This window comes from Bubalus bubalis, chromosome 18 (genome assembly GCF_019923935.1).
Source record: "Bubalus bubalis isolate 160015118507 breed Murrah chromosome 18, NDDB_SH_1, whole genome shotgun sequence".
NCBI lineage: Eukaryota > Metazoa > Chordata > Mammalia > Artiodactyla > Bovidae > Bubalus > Bubalus bubalis.
The window spans coordinates 60,028,959-60,045,479 of NC_059174.1; the positions used below are offsets into that span (position 1 = coordinate 60,028,959).

At 40.5% G+C, this 16,521-nt stretch overlaps 2 protein-coding genes across 2 annotated transcripts in view; both read right to left on the reverse strand.

The window, feature by feature from the left end:
* LOC123330292 (zinc finger protein 501-like) overlaps window positions 1-16,521 on the reverse strand; it is an 85,852-nt gene that overhangs the window by 25,581 nt on the left and 43,750 nt on the right. The window lies entirely within an intron of this gene.
* LOC102390926 (zinc finger protein 420-like) overlaps window positions 1-16,521 on the reverse strand; it is a 30,791-nt gene that overhangs the window by 5,727 nt on the left and 8,543 nt on the right. Inside the window, exons 5-6 of the mRNA XM_025270186.3 lie at window positions 1,920-2,046; window positions 1,330-1,425 (exon numbers count right to left, since the gene is read on the reverse strand). Of these exons, the coding sequence (XP_025125971.3) occupies window positions 1,330-1,425; window positions 1,920-2,046 (223 nt within the window). The remainder of the gene's footprint in view (window positions 1-1,329; window positions 1,426-1,919; window positions 2,047-16,521) is intronic.

Here is a 16,521-nt window from a genome sequence, read left to right on the forward strand (position 1 = left end):
GCAAGATAAAAACCTGCTTAGATAAAAACTAAGTGAAGATTAGAGAGGCAATCAAATGATTACTTTTTGCTTAAAGTCCTCTTAAATTGAGACACCAAACATTTTCACAAGTACTAGGTGCCTACTAATTATTTAATTCACTTCTTATCACCTGTGTTTTTACTTGAGAATGTTCAGATGTTTGAATCTAAAAATCATAAATGATATGACATAGAACTAATGTCTTAGCAAGTGAGGACATACAAGACAGAGCCCAGGGAAGCTCATAATGAACAAGATAAATTGACAAAGTAGTAGTTCTTAAGAAATTAAATAAGAAGTGAGACTTTAAAAATATGATGGAAACACATGGGGCTCTACTCAGTACTCTTTGGAGACCTAACTGGGTAGGAAATCTAAAACAGAGTGGCTATATATATGTATAATTGATACTGTTTGCTGTACAGCAGCAGAGCTTTGTAAAACAGCTACATTCCACTAAGAACTCAATAAAAATATTTCTATATATTATCAAAAAATCTTAACAGTTTGAAACAACCATTGCAAATATGGAAATGTTCTAAGTTCTGATGCCAATTTATTTTAAAATTCTTTGAGGTAATTGAATATATTAAAGTATTTTACCATTCAGGAATTGAGACAAATACACTTAGGTCTTTAACATGAGTTTGTATAAAGAGAAGAGAACCTTTAAAGTAACCATGAGACTTTCATTTTCCCATTTTAGGGAGGTTTTGCTTTATGCAGTGAAGACATTACTTGAGTTTGACATGAATAAGGTCATATCTGCAGTTTCCAGTGGGTTGGAAACTATAAATCAGAAAAAAAGAAAAAAAATCTGTCCTAACTATTCCTAGGACTTTGGCAGTATGTCTATGACTCTCTTACACAGTTTCTGTTTAAAGGTAGAAACAAACTTTAAAAGGAGTATCATATAGTCACTCAGAAGTGTGCACAGTCTTCCTAGGATTCCCAAGAAATGAAAGAGTAGCCAACTCATGCAGGTTGTCACAGGCCAAGAGGAGAATTTTAGGTCTCATTGTCAATGAGAAAAGCAATCACTGGAGATGAATTCATGAATGATTAAAGAGACAGAATGAGGAAGGTGATATCCATCTATGACAGCAACAGAAATAAACCCAGACTTCTCCAAAATCATTTCCAAGGAAGCAAATCTTCCCAAGCCACATGACAAAGGATGACTTCCTCACTGATTCTCATAGAATCAACTATACATATATATAGCCATTCTGTTTTAGATTTCCTTCCCAGGTAGGTCTCTCACTGGGCCTCTCACCTGAGTCATCAGCTCCATCCATTCACACCTACCTGGGTATATGCCTATTGTCTCCATTCTCCTTATATTCCTGAGATCCTTCATTTGCTCCAGAAAGATGACCAAATCTGGCTTAGAGACCACAAGACCTGTTCATCAGAGAAAGGAATATTTGTTGTGCCAGAGATTCATCAGTTTCCAATCCAATATGTATTCAGGTGAGAAGAGAATGCATGGGTGAATGTTAATACAGCCTAGAGAATGACTTCCCCAAATACTTTATTGAAAGTACCTATACAATGCTAACTAATACAAAAAAGTCAGGTCCTGAGATTCTGGTCGAGTGGCACTAAAGCAAAAGTAAGTAGCGGAAATGTGAAATTAAGAGAAGGTACAACTATTTAATACCACAATTACCACTAACCTAGAAGAAGGAGGCAGATTACATGAAGGAAGAAAAAGGTTACAAGCATAACGAATCATCATGAAGCCTTTCTTTCTAAACTCACAGATACCCATTTCCTCTAGAAAGCAGAGATCTGAAACAAATGTGCAGAGCAGAAAATTTCAGAAGACATTCTAGAAATGAAGGAACCAAAACCCTGAGGTTAGATAAGCGATTCTGGAAGGAAGTCATCCTCACCCAAGCAGGCCAGGTTCCTGTAGTTCTCTACCATCACGTCCCTGTACAATTCCCGCTGACCGAGGTCCAGGCATTCCCACTCCTCTTGAGTGAAGTCTATGGCCACATCCCGGAATGTCAGCCATCCCTGAAATACAAAATACAGATGCCATGTTGCTGTGGGAACACTTCCTAATATGACCCATGATGGAAACAGCAAGTTAAGAGACCTGGTTTTCATTTAGGAGAGTGGCTGCTATTAGACAAGAATATAATTTTTACACAATAATATTTTCGTTTTTGGGGTGTTAATTCTAGAAGGTCTTGTAGGTCTTCATGGAACGGTTCAACTTCAGCTTCTTCAGCTTACTGGTCGGGGCATAGACTTGGATTACCCTGATATTGAATGGTTTGCCTTAGAAATGAACAGAGATCATTCGGTCATTTTTGAGATTGCATTCAAGTACTGCATTTCGGACTCTCTTATTGATTATGATGGCTACTCCATTTCTTCTAAGGGATTCTTGCCCACAATAGTAGATATAATGGTCATCTGAGTTAAATTCACCCATTCCAGTCCATTTTAGTTTACTGATTCCTAAAATGTTGACGTTCATTCTTGCCATCTCCTGTTTGATAGCTTCCAATTTGCCTTGTTTCATGGACCTAACATTCCAGGTTTCTATGCAATATTGTTCTTTACAGCATTGGATCTTGCTTCCATCACCAGTCACATCCACAACTGGGTGTTGTTTTTGCTTTGTCTCTGTCTCTTCATTCTTTCTGAATTTATTTCTCCACTGATCTCCAGTAGCATATTGGGCACCTACCAACCTGGGGAGTTCATCTTTTAGTGTCCTATCCATTTGCCATTTCATACTGTTCATGGGGTTCTCAAGGCAAGAATACTGAAGTGGTTTGCCATTCTCTTCTCCAGTGGACCACATTTTGTCAGAACTCTCCACCATGACTTGGGTGGCCATGGCTCATAGTTTCACTGAGTTAGACAAGGCTATGGTCCATGTGATTAGATTGGTTAGTTTTCTGTGATTGTGGTTTTCAGTCTGTCTACCCTCTGGTGGAGAAGGATAAGAGGCTTATGGAAACTTCCTGATGGGACAGACTGACTGAGGGGGAAACTGGGTCTCCTTCTGATGGGCAGGACCATGCTCAGTAAATCTTTAATCCAATTTTCTGTTGATGGGTGGAGCTGTGTTCCTTCTCTGCTATTTACCTGGGGCCAACTATGGTACAGAATGAAGCAGGGCAAAGACTAATAGAGTTTTGCCAAGAAAAAGCACTGGTCACAACAAACACCCTCTTCCAACAACACAAGAGAAGACTCTATACATGGACATCACCAGATGGTCAACACCAAAATCAGATTGATTATATTCTTCGCAGCCAAAGATGGAGAAGCTCTATACAATCAACAAAAACAAGACCAGGAGCTGACTGTGGCTCAGACCATGAACTCCTTATTACCAAATTCAGACTTAAATTGAAGAAAGTAGGGAAAACCACTAGACCATTCAGGTATGACCTAAATCAAATCCCTTATGATTATACAGTGGAAGTGAGAAATAGATTTAAGGGCCTAGATCTGATAGATAGAGACCCTGATGAACTATGGAATTATTTCTTTTACATCTATCTAATTGCCAACATCCGCTGGATCATCAAAAAAGCAAGAGAGTTCCAGAAAAACATCTATTTCTGCTTTATTGACTATGCCAAAGCTTTTGACTCTGTGGACCACAATAAACTGTGGAAAATTCTGAAAGAGATGGGAATACCAGACCACCTGATCTGCCTCTTGAGAAATTTGTATGCAGGTCAGGAAGCAACAGTTAGAACTGGACATGGAACAACAGACTGGTTCCAAATAGGAAAAGGAGTTTGTCGAGGCTGTATATTGTCACCCTGCTTATTTAACTTATATGCAAGTACATCATGAGATATGCTGGACGAAGAAACACAAGCTGGAATCAAGATTGCCGGGAGAAATATCAATAACCTCAGATATGCAGATGACACCACCCTTATGGCAGAAAGTGAAGAGGAACTCAAAAGCCTCTTGATGAAAGTGAAAGTGGAGACTGAAAAAGTTGGCTTAAAACTCAACATTCAGAAAATGAAGATCATGGCATCCGGTCCCATCACTTCATGGGAAATAGGGAAACAGTGGAAACAGTGTCAGACTTTATTTTTCTGGGCTCCAAAATCACTGCAGATGGTGACTGCAGCCATGAAATTAAAAGATGCTTACTCCTTGGAAGGAAAGTTATGACCAATAGATAGCATATTCAAAAGCAGAGACATTACTTTGCCAACAAAGGTTCATCTAGTCAAGGCTATGGTTTTTCCTGTGGTCATGTATGGATGTGAGAGTTGGACTCTGAAGAAGGCTGAGCGCCGAAGAATTGATGCTTGTGAACTGTGGTGTTGGAGAAGACTCTTGAGAGTCCCTTGGACTGCAAGGAGATCCAACCAGTCCATTCTGAAGGAGATGAGCCCTGGGATTTCTTTGGAGGGAATGATGCTGAAGCTGAAACTCCAGTACTTTGGCCACCTGATGCGAAGAGCTGACTCACAGGAAAAGACTCTGATGCTGGGAGGGATTGGGGACAGGAGGAGAAGGGGACGACAGAGGATGAGATGGCTGGATGGCATCACTGACTCGATGGACATGAGTCTGAGTGAACTCTGGGAGTTGGTGATGGACAGGGAGGCCTGGCGTGCTGTGATTCATGGGGTCGCAAAGAGTCAGACACGACTGAGTGACTGATCTGATCTGATCTGAAACTATGGTTGAGGTAATGAAGATAATGGTGACATCCCTCAAAAGATCCCATGCATACACTGTTAGTCTGTGCCCCCAACCCTGCAGCAGGCCACCACCAACCCTTTTAGAATTAACACCCAAAAAAGATGTCCTTTTCATTATAGGGGACTGGAATGCAAAAGTAGGAAGTCAAGAAACACCTGGAATAACAGGCAAATTTGGCCTTGCAGTACAGAATGAAGCAGGGCAAAGGCTAATAGAGTTCTGCCAAGAGAACACACTGGCCATAGCAAACACCCTCTTCCAACAACACAAGAGAAGACTCTACACATGGATATCACCAGACAGCCAACACTGAAATCAGATTGATTATATACTTTGCAGCCAAAGATGGAGACGCTCTATACAGTCAGCAAAAAACAAGACTGGGAGCTCACTGTGGTTCCAATCATGAACTCCTTATTGCTAAATTCAGACTTAAACTGAAGAAAGTGGGGAAAACCACTAGACCATTCAGGTATGACCTAAATCAAATCCTTAATGATTATACAGTGGAAGTGAGAAATAGATTTAAGGGACTAGATCTGATAGACAGAGTGCCTGATGAACTATGGATGGAGGTTCATGACATTGTACAGGAGACAGGGATCAAGACCACCCCTAAGAAAAAGAAATGCAAAAAAGCAAAATGGCTGTCTGGGGAGGCCTTACAAATAGCTGTGAAAAGAAGAGAAGTGAAAAGCAAAGGAGAAAAGGAAAGATATACCCATTTGAATACAGAGTCCCAAGGAATAGCAAGGAGAGATAAGAAAGCCTTCCTCAGTGATCAATGCAAAGAAATAGAGGAAAACAATAGAATAGGAAAGACTAGAGATCTCTTTAAGAAAATTAGAGATACCAAGGGAATATTTCACACAAAGATGGGCTGAAAAAAGGACAGAAATGATATGGACCTAACAGAAGCAGAAGATATTAAGAAGAGGTGGCAAGAATACACAGAAGAACTGTACAAAAAAGATCTTCATGACCCAGATATCACGATGGTGTGACCACTCACATAGAGCCAGACATCCTGGAATGTGAAGTCAAGCGGGCCTTAGAAAGCATCACTACGAACAAAGCTAGTGGAGGTGATGGAATTCCAGTTGAGCTATTTCAAATTCTGAAAGATGATGCTGTGAAAGTGCTGCACTCAATATGCCAGCAAATTTGGAAAACTTAGCAGTGGCCACAGGACTGGAAAATGTCAGTTTTCATTCCAATCACAAAGAAAGGCAATGCCAAAGAATGCTCAAACTACCGCACAACTGCACTCATCTCACACACCAGCAAAGTAATGCTCAAAATTCTCCAAGCCAGGCTTCAACAATACGTGAACTGTGAACTTCCTGATGTTCAAGCTGGTTTTAGAAAAGGCAGAGGAACCAGAGATCAAATTGCCAACATCCGCCGGACCATCGAGAGAGCAAGAGAGTTCCAGAGAAACATCTATTTCTGCTTTACTGACTATGCCAAAGCCTTTTACTGTGTGGATCACAATAAACTGTGGAAAACTCTGAAAGAGATGGGAATACCAGACCACCTGACCTGCCTCTTGAGAAATCTGTGTGCAGGTCAGGAATCAACAGTTAGAACTGGATATGGAACAACAGACTGGTTCCAAATAGGAAAAGGAATACAGTCAAGGCTGTATATTGTCACCGTGCTTATTTAACTTATATGCAGAGTACATCATGAGAAAGGCTGGGCTGGATGAAGCACAAGCTGAAATCAAGATCGCCGGGAGAAATATCAATAACCTCAGATATGCAGATGACACCACCCTTATGGCAGAGAGTGAAGAAGAATTAAAGATCCTCTTGATGAAAGTGAAAGAGGAGAGTGAAAAAGTCGGCTTAAAGCTCAGCTTTCAGAAAACTAAGATCATAGCATCTTGTCCCATCACTTCATGGCAAATAGATGGGGAAACAGTGGAAACAGTGACAGACTTTTTTTGGGGGGGCTCCAAAATCACTGCAGATGGTGACTGGAGCCATAAAATAAAAAGACACTTACTCCTTGGAAGAAAAGTTATGACCAACCTAGACAGCATATTAAAAAGCAAAGACATTACTTTGTCAACAAAGGTCCATCTCATCAAGGCTATGGTTTTTCCAGTAGTCGTGTATGGATGTGAGAGTTGGACTATAAAGAAAGCTGAGCATTGAATAATTGATGCTTTTGAACTGTGGTATTGGAGAGGACTCTTGAGAGTCCCTTGGACTGTAAGGAGATCCAAACTGTCCATTCCGAAGGAAATCAGTCCTGAATATTCATTGGAAGGACTAATATTGAAGCTGAAATTCCAATACTTTGGCCACCTGATGCAAAGAACTGACTCATTTGAAACGACCCTGATGCTGGGAAAGATTGAAGGCGGGAGGAGAAGGGGATGACAGAGGATGAGATGGTTGGATGGCATCACTGACTCAAGGGACATGAGTTTGAGTCAACTCTGGGAGTTGGTGATGGACAAGGTGGCCTGGCATGCTGCAGTCATGGGGTCGCAAAGAGTCAGACACGACTGAGAGACTGAAGTGAACTGAGTATTTTCTACCCTATTTTTAGCCCCAAGAAAATAGGATGAGATATGATCCACAAACTACTATGGAAACTATTATGACTTGGAAGAGGAATTATAAAATAATCAGATCAACATTGGCATATTTATTTTTGAGTGTTGTCCTCATGTGACACAGGATAAACTATCCAAAAAAAAAAAAAAAGGAAATATTTTTAAAAGCACATTCTACTCCAAACATGCCACGGTGGGCTCAGTGTGTCACATTTTTAACAACCTTTTTTGAACTAGTAATGTTGAAAATTCTGCTCCATGAATGGCCATTTTGAACAGCAATTAAGTAGAATAGTAAGGAAAGAATTCATACTTAACTTTGAACTTTAAGAGTTCTACAGATTTTACAGGTCTAATAGGATTGTAACCTTGGTGGCAAGAATCATTTTAACTATTTAGTATATACTATATATCTTTCTGACAGTTGTTCAGAGTCTTGAATGTTCACAGAAATAATTTAAAATCAATAATGTTGCTGTTGCATCTCTTGACAAATATTTTAACGGACATTCTTTAAATGGCAGAGCTGAAATTTTACTTCACTGTATGGACTCTAGACTTTAATAAAACCCAGAAAAATATACAGAGACAACTCTAATGAAAGTTTATAGAAATTTCTGTATTTGTAAATAATACTAAAAACAAGAAAAGTGTTTGTCACTCAGTTGTATCCTACTCTTTGGGACCCCAGGGACTGTAGCCTGCCAGGCTCCTCTGTCCATGGGATTCTCCAAGCAAGAATACTGGAATGGGTAGCCATTCCCTTCTCCAGGGAATCTTAAAAAACAACAACAACAAGAAAAATATCGATGTTATTATGTTAACATGTTTATGCATACAGACATATACTACAATGAGACTCCATACTCAGTAATAGTAATAGAGAAAAACTGTCATGTCAATAATATCAGGATAATTTCTAACTGATTAAAAATGAACATAAATATTTCAGGATATTATTTTAATTTTTTAAAATAGACATATACAAAAATATAAAATAAAGTGGAGCTCTGGTTCTGAATTTTTTAATTTCCTGGAAGTCTGTATCATTTGCACTGAACTATATTTTAAAACTTGACACAGGAGAAAAAAAAAAACAACAACACTGTTGAACATAGATTAGCAGTAATATGATTCTTGTAAACATTTTTGAAAATACAGAAATAGGATGAAACTATGTCTGTGATGTGAGCGTGGAGTGTACCGGAAATGCTCAGACTGGGGCTTGAGCGACGAAAACCCCTACTCCCAAAACCCAGTATCTCTACTAAACACAGGTGAGTATTGTCAACTACAAACTGGCACTTGCCAAGAGCATTGCCAGCCACTGAACAAGAAGGGCGTTTGTCATCTGCCTCTGGGGAGAATGAACCCTATGGTGCTGCAAGTGTTGACTTCAATCCCCTGAGGGAGTTCAGGTTGCACTGAGGCACTCTGTACTGCAGGGAATCTGGTGGAACAGGTCTTTAGAGAGTTAGATATTTTCAGGAACTGATTCCATGATACCAATCCTTGCATCTCTTCATATCTGTGTGTGCTGGGCTTAGTCACTTAGTCACTTGTACTCTGTCTGTGGGGATTCTCCAGGCAAGAATACCAGAGTGGGTTGCCATGCCCTCCTCAAGGGGATCTTCCCAACCCATGGATCAAACCAAGGCATTGCAGGCAGATTCTTTACCATCTGAGGCATCAGGGAAGCCCCTTCATATCTAGAAGAAGAAAGAAAGTGAAGTCGCTCACTCATGTCTGACTCTTTGTGACCCCATGGACTATAGCCCACCAGGCTCCTCCATCCATGGAATTTTCCAGGCAAGAGTACTGGAGTGGATTGCCATTTCCTTCTCCAGGGGATCTTCTTGACCCAGGGATTGAACCCGGGTCTCCTGCATTGCAGGCAAACACTTTACCGTCTGAGCCACCAGGAAATCAGCACTAAATCACTGAACGGTGACGTCAGCTCCTCATGACTGGAAGAAATGCTTTTGTCAAGTTAGCGCTTGTCTGCACAGGACTCCCGGTTCACTAAAATCTTATACACTGACCTTCCCCCACTGCCTCTTGGAGCAGTCTCTCAGAGTTATCTGAGGTGCTGTCTCCTGGGGTGCTATCCACATTTTGCTGTAAATAAAACTTAACTCACAATTCTCAAGTTGTGCATCTGTTTTAGCCAACAGTGTTCATTGTTCAAAGCAAAGAGAAACTAAGATGATAAAGAGTTTCCCCATTAACTGTGATAGTTACGCATATCCCTCAGTTTTTCTTTCCAAGACCCTTTTTGAAGATAGAAAAAAAAAAAAAAGCACTGGAATTTCACAGAAGCACCTGAACCAGTGAACATCTGAGGTCATGGGGTAAGAAGCACATGGAAAAATGCGTTATCACTGCCAGGTATTTTAGCAATATTATGAAAACCATGATCTCAATCTATTATGAAAAATATCAGTTTTATGCAAATTCCACTACATATATACCTCCCACGATCTGTAAACTAATAGTACATTAATAGTACTAACAGTACATAATAGTAAGGGTTTTTTTTTTTTTTAATCGATATAGAGGATAGTCTCTGGTACTTTTTTCATTTCTGAAAATTTTCTGAAAAATTTTGGACTGCTGAGTTCATTCTACTTAAAAGGGCATTTTTTACTCCTGTTCTAAAGAACTGAATTGGATCCACATGTAAACTCGTCACAGCATTTCCCCTACTTTCCTAGGATCTCAACACTAAACCACATTCCAATGGGAATCTCAGATATCCATGTTCATCTCTCACAAAGGGAATATTTTCATCAGTTGAAAGTCACTAATTCATGTTGACAATTCATCATGGTCTGTAGAAAGCCAAGTTAGAATGAAGAGAAGGCTGTGGGACACAAGGGAAAAGCAGTCTAAAGAGCCAGTCTTCACTATTATAAGAAAAAAAGAAAAAAGAAGATGTTGATAACAACAAACCCGCAGGGGAAAAAACTGGAATCAGAGAAGTAAAGGTTTGCAGCTTCTCAGTCCAGCCTTTGCAGGAGGAAAAGCAGACACAGCCCCAGACCTGGGACAATACATTTACCTGAGAAGCTGCCATTTCCTCCTCCTCTTCCTCCTACTCTGAGTCTTCTTTGGGGATATTATGTCCCAAACTCGCATAAATGCTGAGAAAATACCTTTAGAGGCATCCACACAGCTCTTTCACCTTCAACTGCTGCAGTGAAAAAGAAGAGAACGTCTTCTTGTTTCTCTCTCCCTTTTCTGAGCTCTTTTCTGACTTCCTCTGTCCCTGAGCTGTAGTGGGTAATCAAGATTAAGCTGATATGCTAATCACATCCTGGGTTTGGTGCTCTCTTTCCCCACTCTCTCCGAGAGTTCCCATTAGAGAGAGCAGGGCCCAGAACAATTCACAAGAGACAATGGGCCCAACTTCCGGGCTACCTGACTCTGCCTCTGAGGGTTTTTGAAACAACGCAGCAGGAAGACCGGCTTCCAGGAGCTCTGAGCTGGAGCCCTCAGCTCTGCCTGCCCCAGAGCTCTGGAGCCAGGGTTGAGGGCGGGATCTTCTCCAAACAAAGAATGTCAGCCTGATTCCTGGGGAGGGGCTCTCTCTGGAATGGGTGTGGCCTGTGCCTGTGCCCTTGGGGGAGGGGAGGGGAGGGGTGAGTGTCACCTGGGGGCCCTGGGTTCCTGCAAGGCTTTGCTCTCAGAATTGTACCAAAGATGGCCTGAGTCCTTAGGTTTTTTGTTGTTTTTACTCACCTCTGTAACCTGGGGACACAGGTTTTTCGCAAAATGCTTTGCACTGTGAACACCTCTCTGCAGGTGGGGGGCATCCTACTTCAGAGCAGGGGCCTGGAGGTGTTTCCATCACAGCTTTCTTTAACAATAAACCAGGGGCAGCAGTGGACGTTGGGTTAACAGTGTGTATGTGCAGGGACAAATGCCTTTGAAAATGATGCCCTTAAAGCTACCTGATGGCCAACCAAAGAAATAAGGATCAGTGTTAGGTCATAAGTGAACTTTCCCATAAATTAATACATGAAAGGGATTCTCTGGTGGCTCAGATGGTAAAGAGTCTGCCTGCAGTGTGGGAGACCCAAGTTTGATCCCTGGGTCAGGAAGATCCCCTGGAGAAGAAAATGGCAACATTCTCCAGTATTCTTGCCTGGAAAAATCAGTGGACAGAGGAGACTAGTGGGCTTCAGTCCATAGGGTTGCAAAGAGTCAGACATGACTGAGCGACTTCATTTTCACTTTCAACACATAAAAATGTTGCTGCTCTACTTCATGGTTGTATTTCTAGGTTTATGAATCATCTACTATAGTTTGTTCTCTGCTCTTTTTAAAGAGTTCTATTTTCTCACATCTTTAAAGGATAACTAAGGAAAAATTAAATATAGGAGCATATCCAGTTTTCTAATAGTATATATTCTAAAAAATATTTAGTGTGCATGTACCAGTACTAATATCTTAGATGATTCAGTTTTACAGCAGAAATGAGAGTAAGGTACAGAGATTTCCCATATACATCTTGTTCCCACACATAGACAATCTCCCTACTTATCTTTCCCCACCTGAAGGTATATTTGTTAGCACTGATAAATCTACATAGACATTAAGTAAAGTTTCTAGTTTCACTTTATGTTCCTCTTTTAGGGATGTGTACAGATATCCTGGAATGTGAAGTCAAGTGGGCCTTACAAAGCATCACTACAAACAAAGCTACTGGAGGTGATGGGATTCCAGTTGAGCTATTTCAAATCTTAAAAGATGATGCTGTGAAAATGCTGCACTCAATATGCCAGCAAATTTGGAAAACTCAGCAGTGGACACAGGACTGGAAAAGGTCAGTTTTCATTCCAATCCCTAAGAAAGGCAATGCCAAAGAATGCTCAAACTACCACACAATTGCACTCATCTCACACGCTAGCAAAGTAATGCTCAAAATTCTCCAAGCCAGGCTTCAGCAATACATGAACCGTGAACTTCCAGATGTTCAAGCTGGTTTTAGAAAAGGCAGAGGAACCAGAGATCAAATTGCCAACATCCTCTGGATCGAGAAAGCAAGAGCGTTCCAAAGAAACATCTATTTCTGCTTTATTGACTATGCCAAAGCCTTTGACTGTGTGGATCACAATAAACTGTGGAAAATTCTGAAAGAGATGGGAATACCAGACCACCTGACCTGCCTCTTGAGAAATCTGTATTCAGGTCAGGAATCAAGTTAGAACTGGACATGGAACAACAGACTGGTGCCAAATAGGAAAAGGAGATCATCAAGGCTGTATATTGTCACCCTGCTTATTTAACTTATATGCAGAGTACATCATGAGAAACGCTGGACTGGGAGAAACACAAACTGGAATCAAGATTGCTGGGAGAAATATCAATAACCTCAGATATGCAGATGACACCACCCTTATGGCAGAAAGTGAAGAGGAACTCAAAAGCCTCTTGATGAAAGTGAAAGTGGAGACTGAAAAAGTTGGCTTAAAGCTCAACATTCAGAAAACGAAGATCATGGCATCCGGTCCTATCACTTCATGGGAAATAGATGGGGTAACAGTGGAAACAGTGGCAGACTTTATTTTGGGGGAGTCCAAAATCACTGCAGAAGGTGACTGCAGCCATGAAATTAAAAGATGCTTACTCTTTGGAAGGAAAGTTATGACCAACCTAGACAGCATATTAAAAAGCAAAGACATTACTTTGTCAACAAAGGTCCATCTTGTCATAGCTATGGTTTTTTCCAGTAGTCATATATGGATGTGAGAGTTGGACTATAAAGAAAGCTGAACACTGAAGAATTGATGCTTTGAGCTGTGGTGTTGGAGAAGACTCTTGAGAGTCCTTGGACTGCAAGCAGATCCAACCAGTTCATCCTAAAGGAAATCAATCCTGAATATTCATTGGAAGGACTGATGTTGAAGCTGAAACTCCAATACTTTGGCCACCTGATGTGAAGAACTGACTTATTGGAAAAGACGCTGATACTGGGAAAGATTGAAGGCGGGAGGAAAAGGGGATGACAGAGGATGAGATGGTTGGATGGCATCACCGACTCAATGGACATGAGTTTGAGTCAACTCCGGGAGCTGGTGATGGACAGGGAGGCCTGGCGTGCTGCGGTCCATGGGGTCGCAAAGAGTCAAACATGACTGAGCAACTGAACTGACTGACTCTACGGATCTGGACAAATGTATAATAACTTGTGTCCATTTAAACAGTTTAACATAATGATTTCATGGTCCTGAACTCAGGATATTCATAACCCCTCCTTTGCAACCCATGGCAACCACTGACCATTTTAATCTCTTCTACATTTCCAACTATGTTCTCAGGTGGCTCTGTGGTAAAGAATCCACTTGCCAATGCAGGTGACCGGAGTGATGTGGGTTCAATCCTTGGGTAAGGAAGTTCCCTGGAAAAAGAAATGACCACCCACTCCAGTGTTCTTTCCTGGGAAATCTCATGGACAGAGGTACCTGGCAGGCTACAGTCCATTGGGTCCCAAAGACTCAGACACAACTGAGCACATAAGAACATTTACCTACACCAAAATGCCATGTTGTAAAAATCCTACTTTTTGTAGCATTTTCGGATGGGCTTCCTTCACATAGCAAAATGCATGGAATGATCGTCCATGTATTTTATGCCTTGAAAGCCTGATATAAAAAAGCTTAATATCTACATCTGCACTTCTAGTCCTGCTCATTAAATAGGTTCACCAATAACACTTTCTAGATTCCATATATATGTATGTTAATACAATATTTTCACAAATACAGAGAATAGACCTGTGGACACAGAGGGAGAATGAGAGGGGGACCAATTGAGAGAATAGCCTTGACATATATTCACCACAATGTGTAAAATAGGGAGCAAGAGGGAAGCTGCTGTATAGCACAGAGAGCTCAGCTCAGTGCTCTGTGATGGCCAGAGGGGTGAGATGGAAATTGTGGGCGGGAGGGTCAAGAGAGAGTGGGTATACATATGCTTATGGCTGATTGATGAAGTTGTACAGCAGAATCTACCACAACATTGTAAAGCAGTTATATTCCAAATATATATATATACATCTCAAAAGAAGAAAAAAAGACTGATAACCCAGTGCTTAAGAACCCACCTGACAGTACAAGGAACATGGGCCTCATGATTGGTCCGGGAATATTCCACATGCTTTGGGGAGACTAAGCCTGTGCTCCACAACTGCTGAGCCTGGGTGGGGCAACTTGATCATTTAGATGGGCAAGAGGCAAATGAAAGATGCTCAGCATCGCTAAATAATAAGAAATGCAAAACAAAACTACAATGATGTATCATCTCATGCCAGTCAGAATAACAACTAGCAAAAAGCCCACTAATAATATCATAAACGCTAAAGAGGCCTGGGGATCAGGGAACTCCTACATGGCTGGAAGGAATACAAACTGGTGCAGTCACTTGGGAGGACAATGTGGAAGTTCCTTAAAAAACGTGACCTCCTGACATTTAAGGAAATGAATTCCAAGAATAGTAGACAAAATAGATTAACTGACAAATGTAAGATTTGCAGTTCTTAGTAAATCATCTGCAATTCTGAAATGACCAGCTGTGATCTAGCATTTCTACTTTAAGTATGTGTACTAATATCCATACACTCATATGTTCCTTTTCACTTTCTCACTGCTAGCATTTATACCTTCAGATATTTATTTATTGTTATTGTATTCAATAAATAAATAAATATGTTATATAAATTATATAACATATACACTTTCAGATATTTATATATTGCATTCAGTGTATGTCAAAGCCATGAGAAAACAGTTCCTTTAAGCCTTACAAAAACTTATGCTAAGAATTAAACAGGGTAAGATTTTATAAATCTTAATTCAAAATTTTACCATCATGGCTTTTAATTATTCTTCTTGTGACAAATGTTAAATTTACATTTGCTTAAATGAGCCCATGAGAAGTCTTACTTAGCTCAATAGAAGAACAAAGGACAACTGAAGCAGGTGAGTTTATGACTCTAGGTCCTGAGAGAATTATCAGCAAGCTCTGAGTGAGGTCAAGGATAGAACTGAACAGAGAAAGAGGCAGTAATTGGGGTTCAGGTTTTTATAAGAGAACCTGGATGAAATGCTGTGGGCTCCCCAGGCTGAGTGTGGCTGGGTCCATTCAGACCAAAAGGACTAGGATTCTGGTGAGTGCTCTAAGGGTGTCATTGAAGGGGAGCCTGTGAATAGGCCCTGGGGTTCAGCAAGACTGCTGGTCTCAAGGAACGGGGTCATCTAGTGGAGGTGCTCACAGGACTGGCTGGTGTGAGTTCAGGGAACTGCAGGCTGCCTGCTCCCAGACAGACGCTGAGGCAGCACCAGCACAGAGCAGTCAGGGAGGCTCTCAACAGTCCTCTGTACAATCCTTATTAGAACCGTCACAGTGTCCCTGCAGTTACAGAGAGGGGGAAAAGTACAATGCAGAAATGATGGGAAATACATGATCAAATGATTTGAAACTTAAGGGCAGTAAGGAAACTAATTGTTACAGATGTCACCCTTCTATGCTACCAAAGAGTTTCTTGTTAGGTATTCTTTCCTGCAACCTTAAATTGGTAGGCTAACACTTCATTCACTACACACCAATGTTTACACAAGAAACCATTCAGTTTTACTGATTAACGTGTATGATTATCACATACAGAATAAAACCTTTTACACTCCACTATGTAACTTTGATAAAAATACAGATTATAAGCATAAACAATGATATTCATTCCTCTGATACAATGATCTGAGAACTGTGATTTCTATGGTTATAAAAGGCAGGCTAATCATTTAAGAAACAAGACATATACTAATTACATGACTTTTCTGGGAAGGGTTTTCTGTACATTTCTAGGGTAGCAGAGATGTTTTTAATTGAAACATGTCAACTGATATTCATGACTTCTGTTGATACTATAAAATACATCAAGATTTTAGTGAACTGTCATTGTATTTTACTTTAAAAGCAAGTGACATAACTATTGAAAATGTACATCTTACTTTAATATGTGGAATTATTCCCTGAACATTTACATCATGGTGACTTATAGGGATGTGCGACATGAATGACAAACACCACCATTTAGATGTTCACTGTACATGTTACATTATTGTGTCCTTAATCTTATAATGGAGAAAAATATAATGTTTTCTTCCTAGATAGAAGGACTTCTCTCATCTTTGAGGTAGCAAGCATCAAAAACATAACTGCAT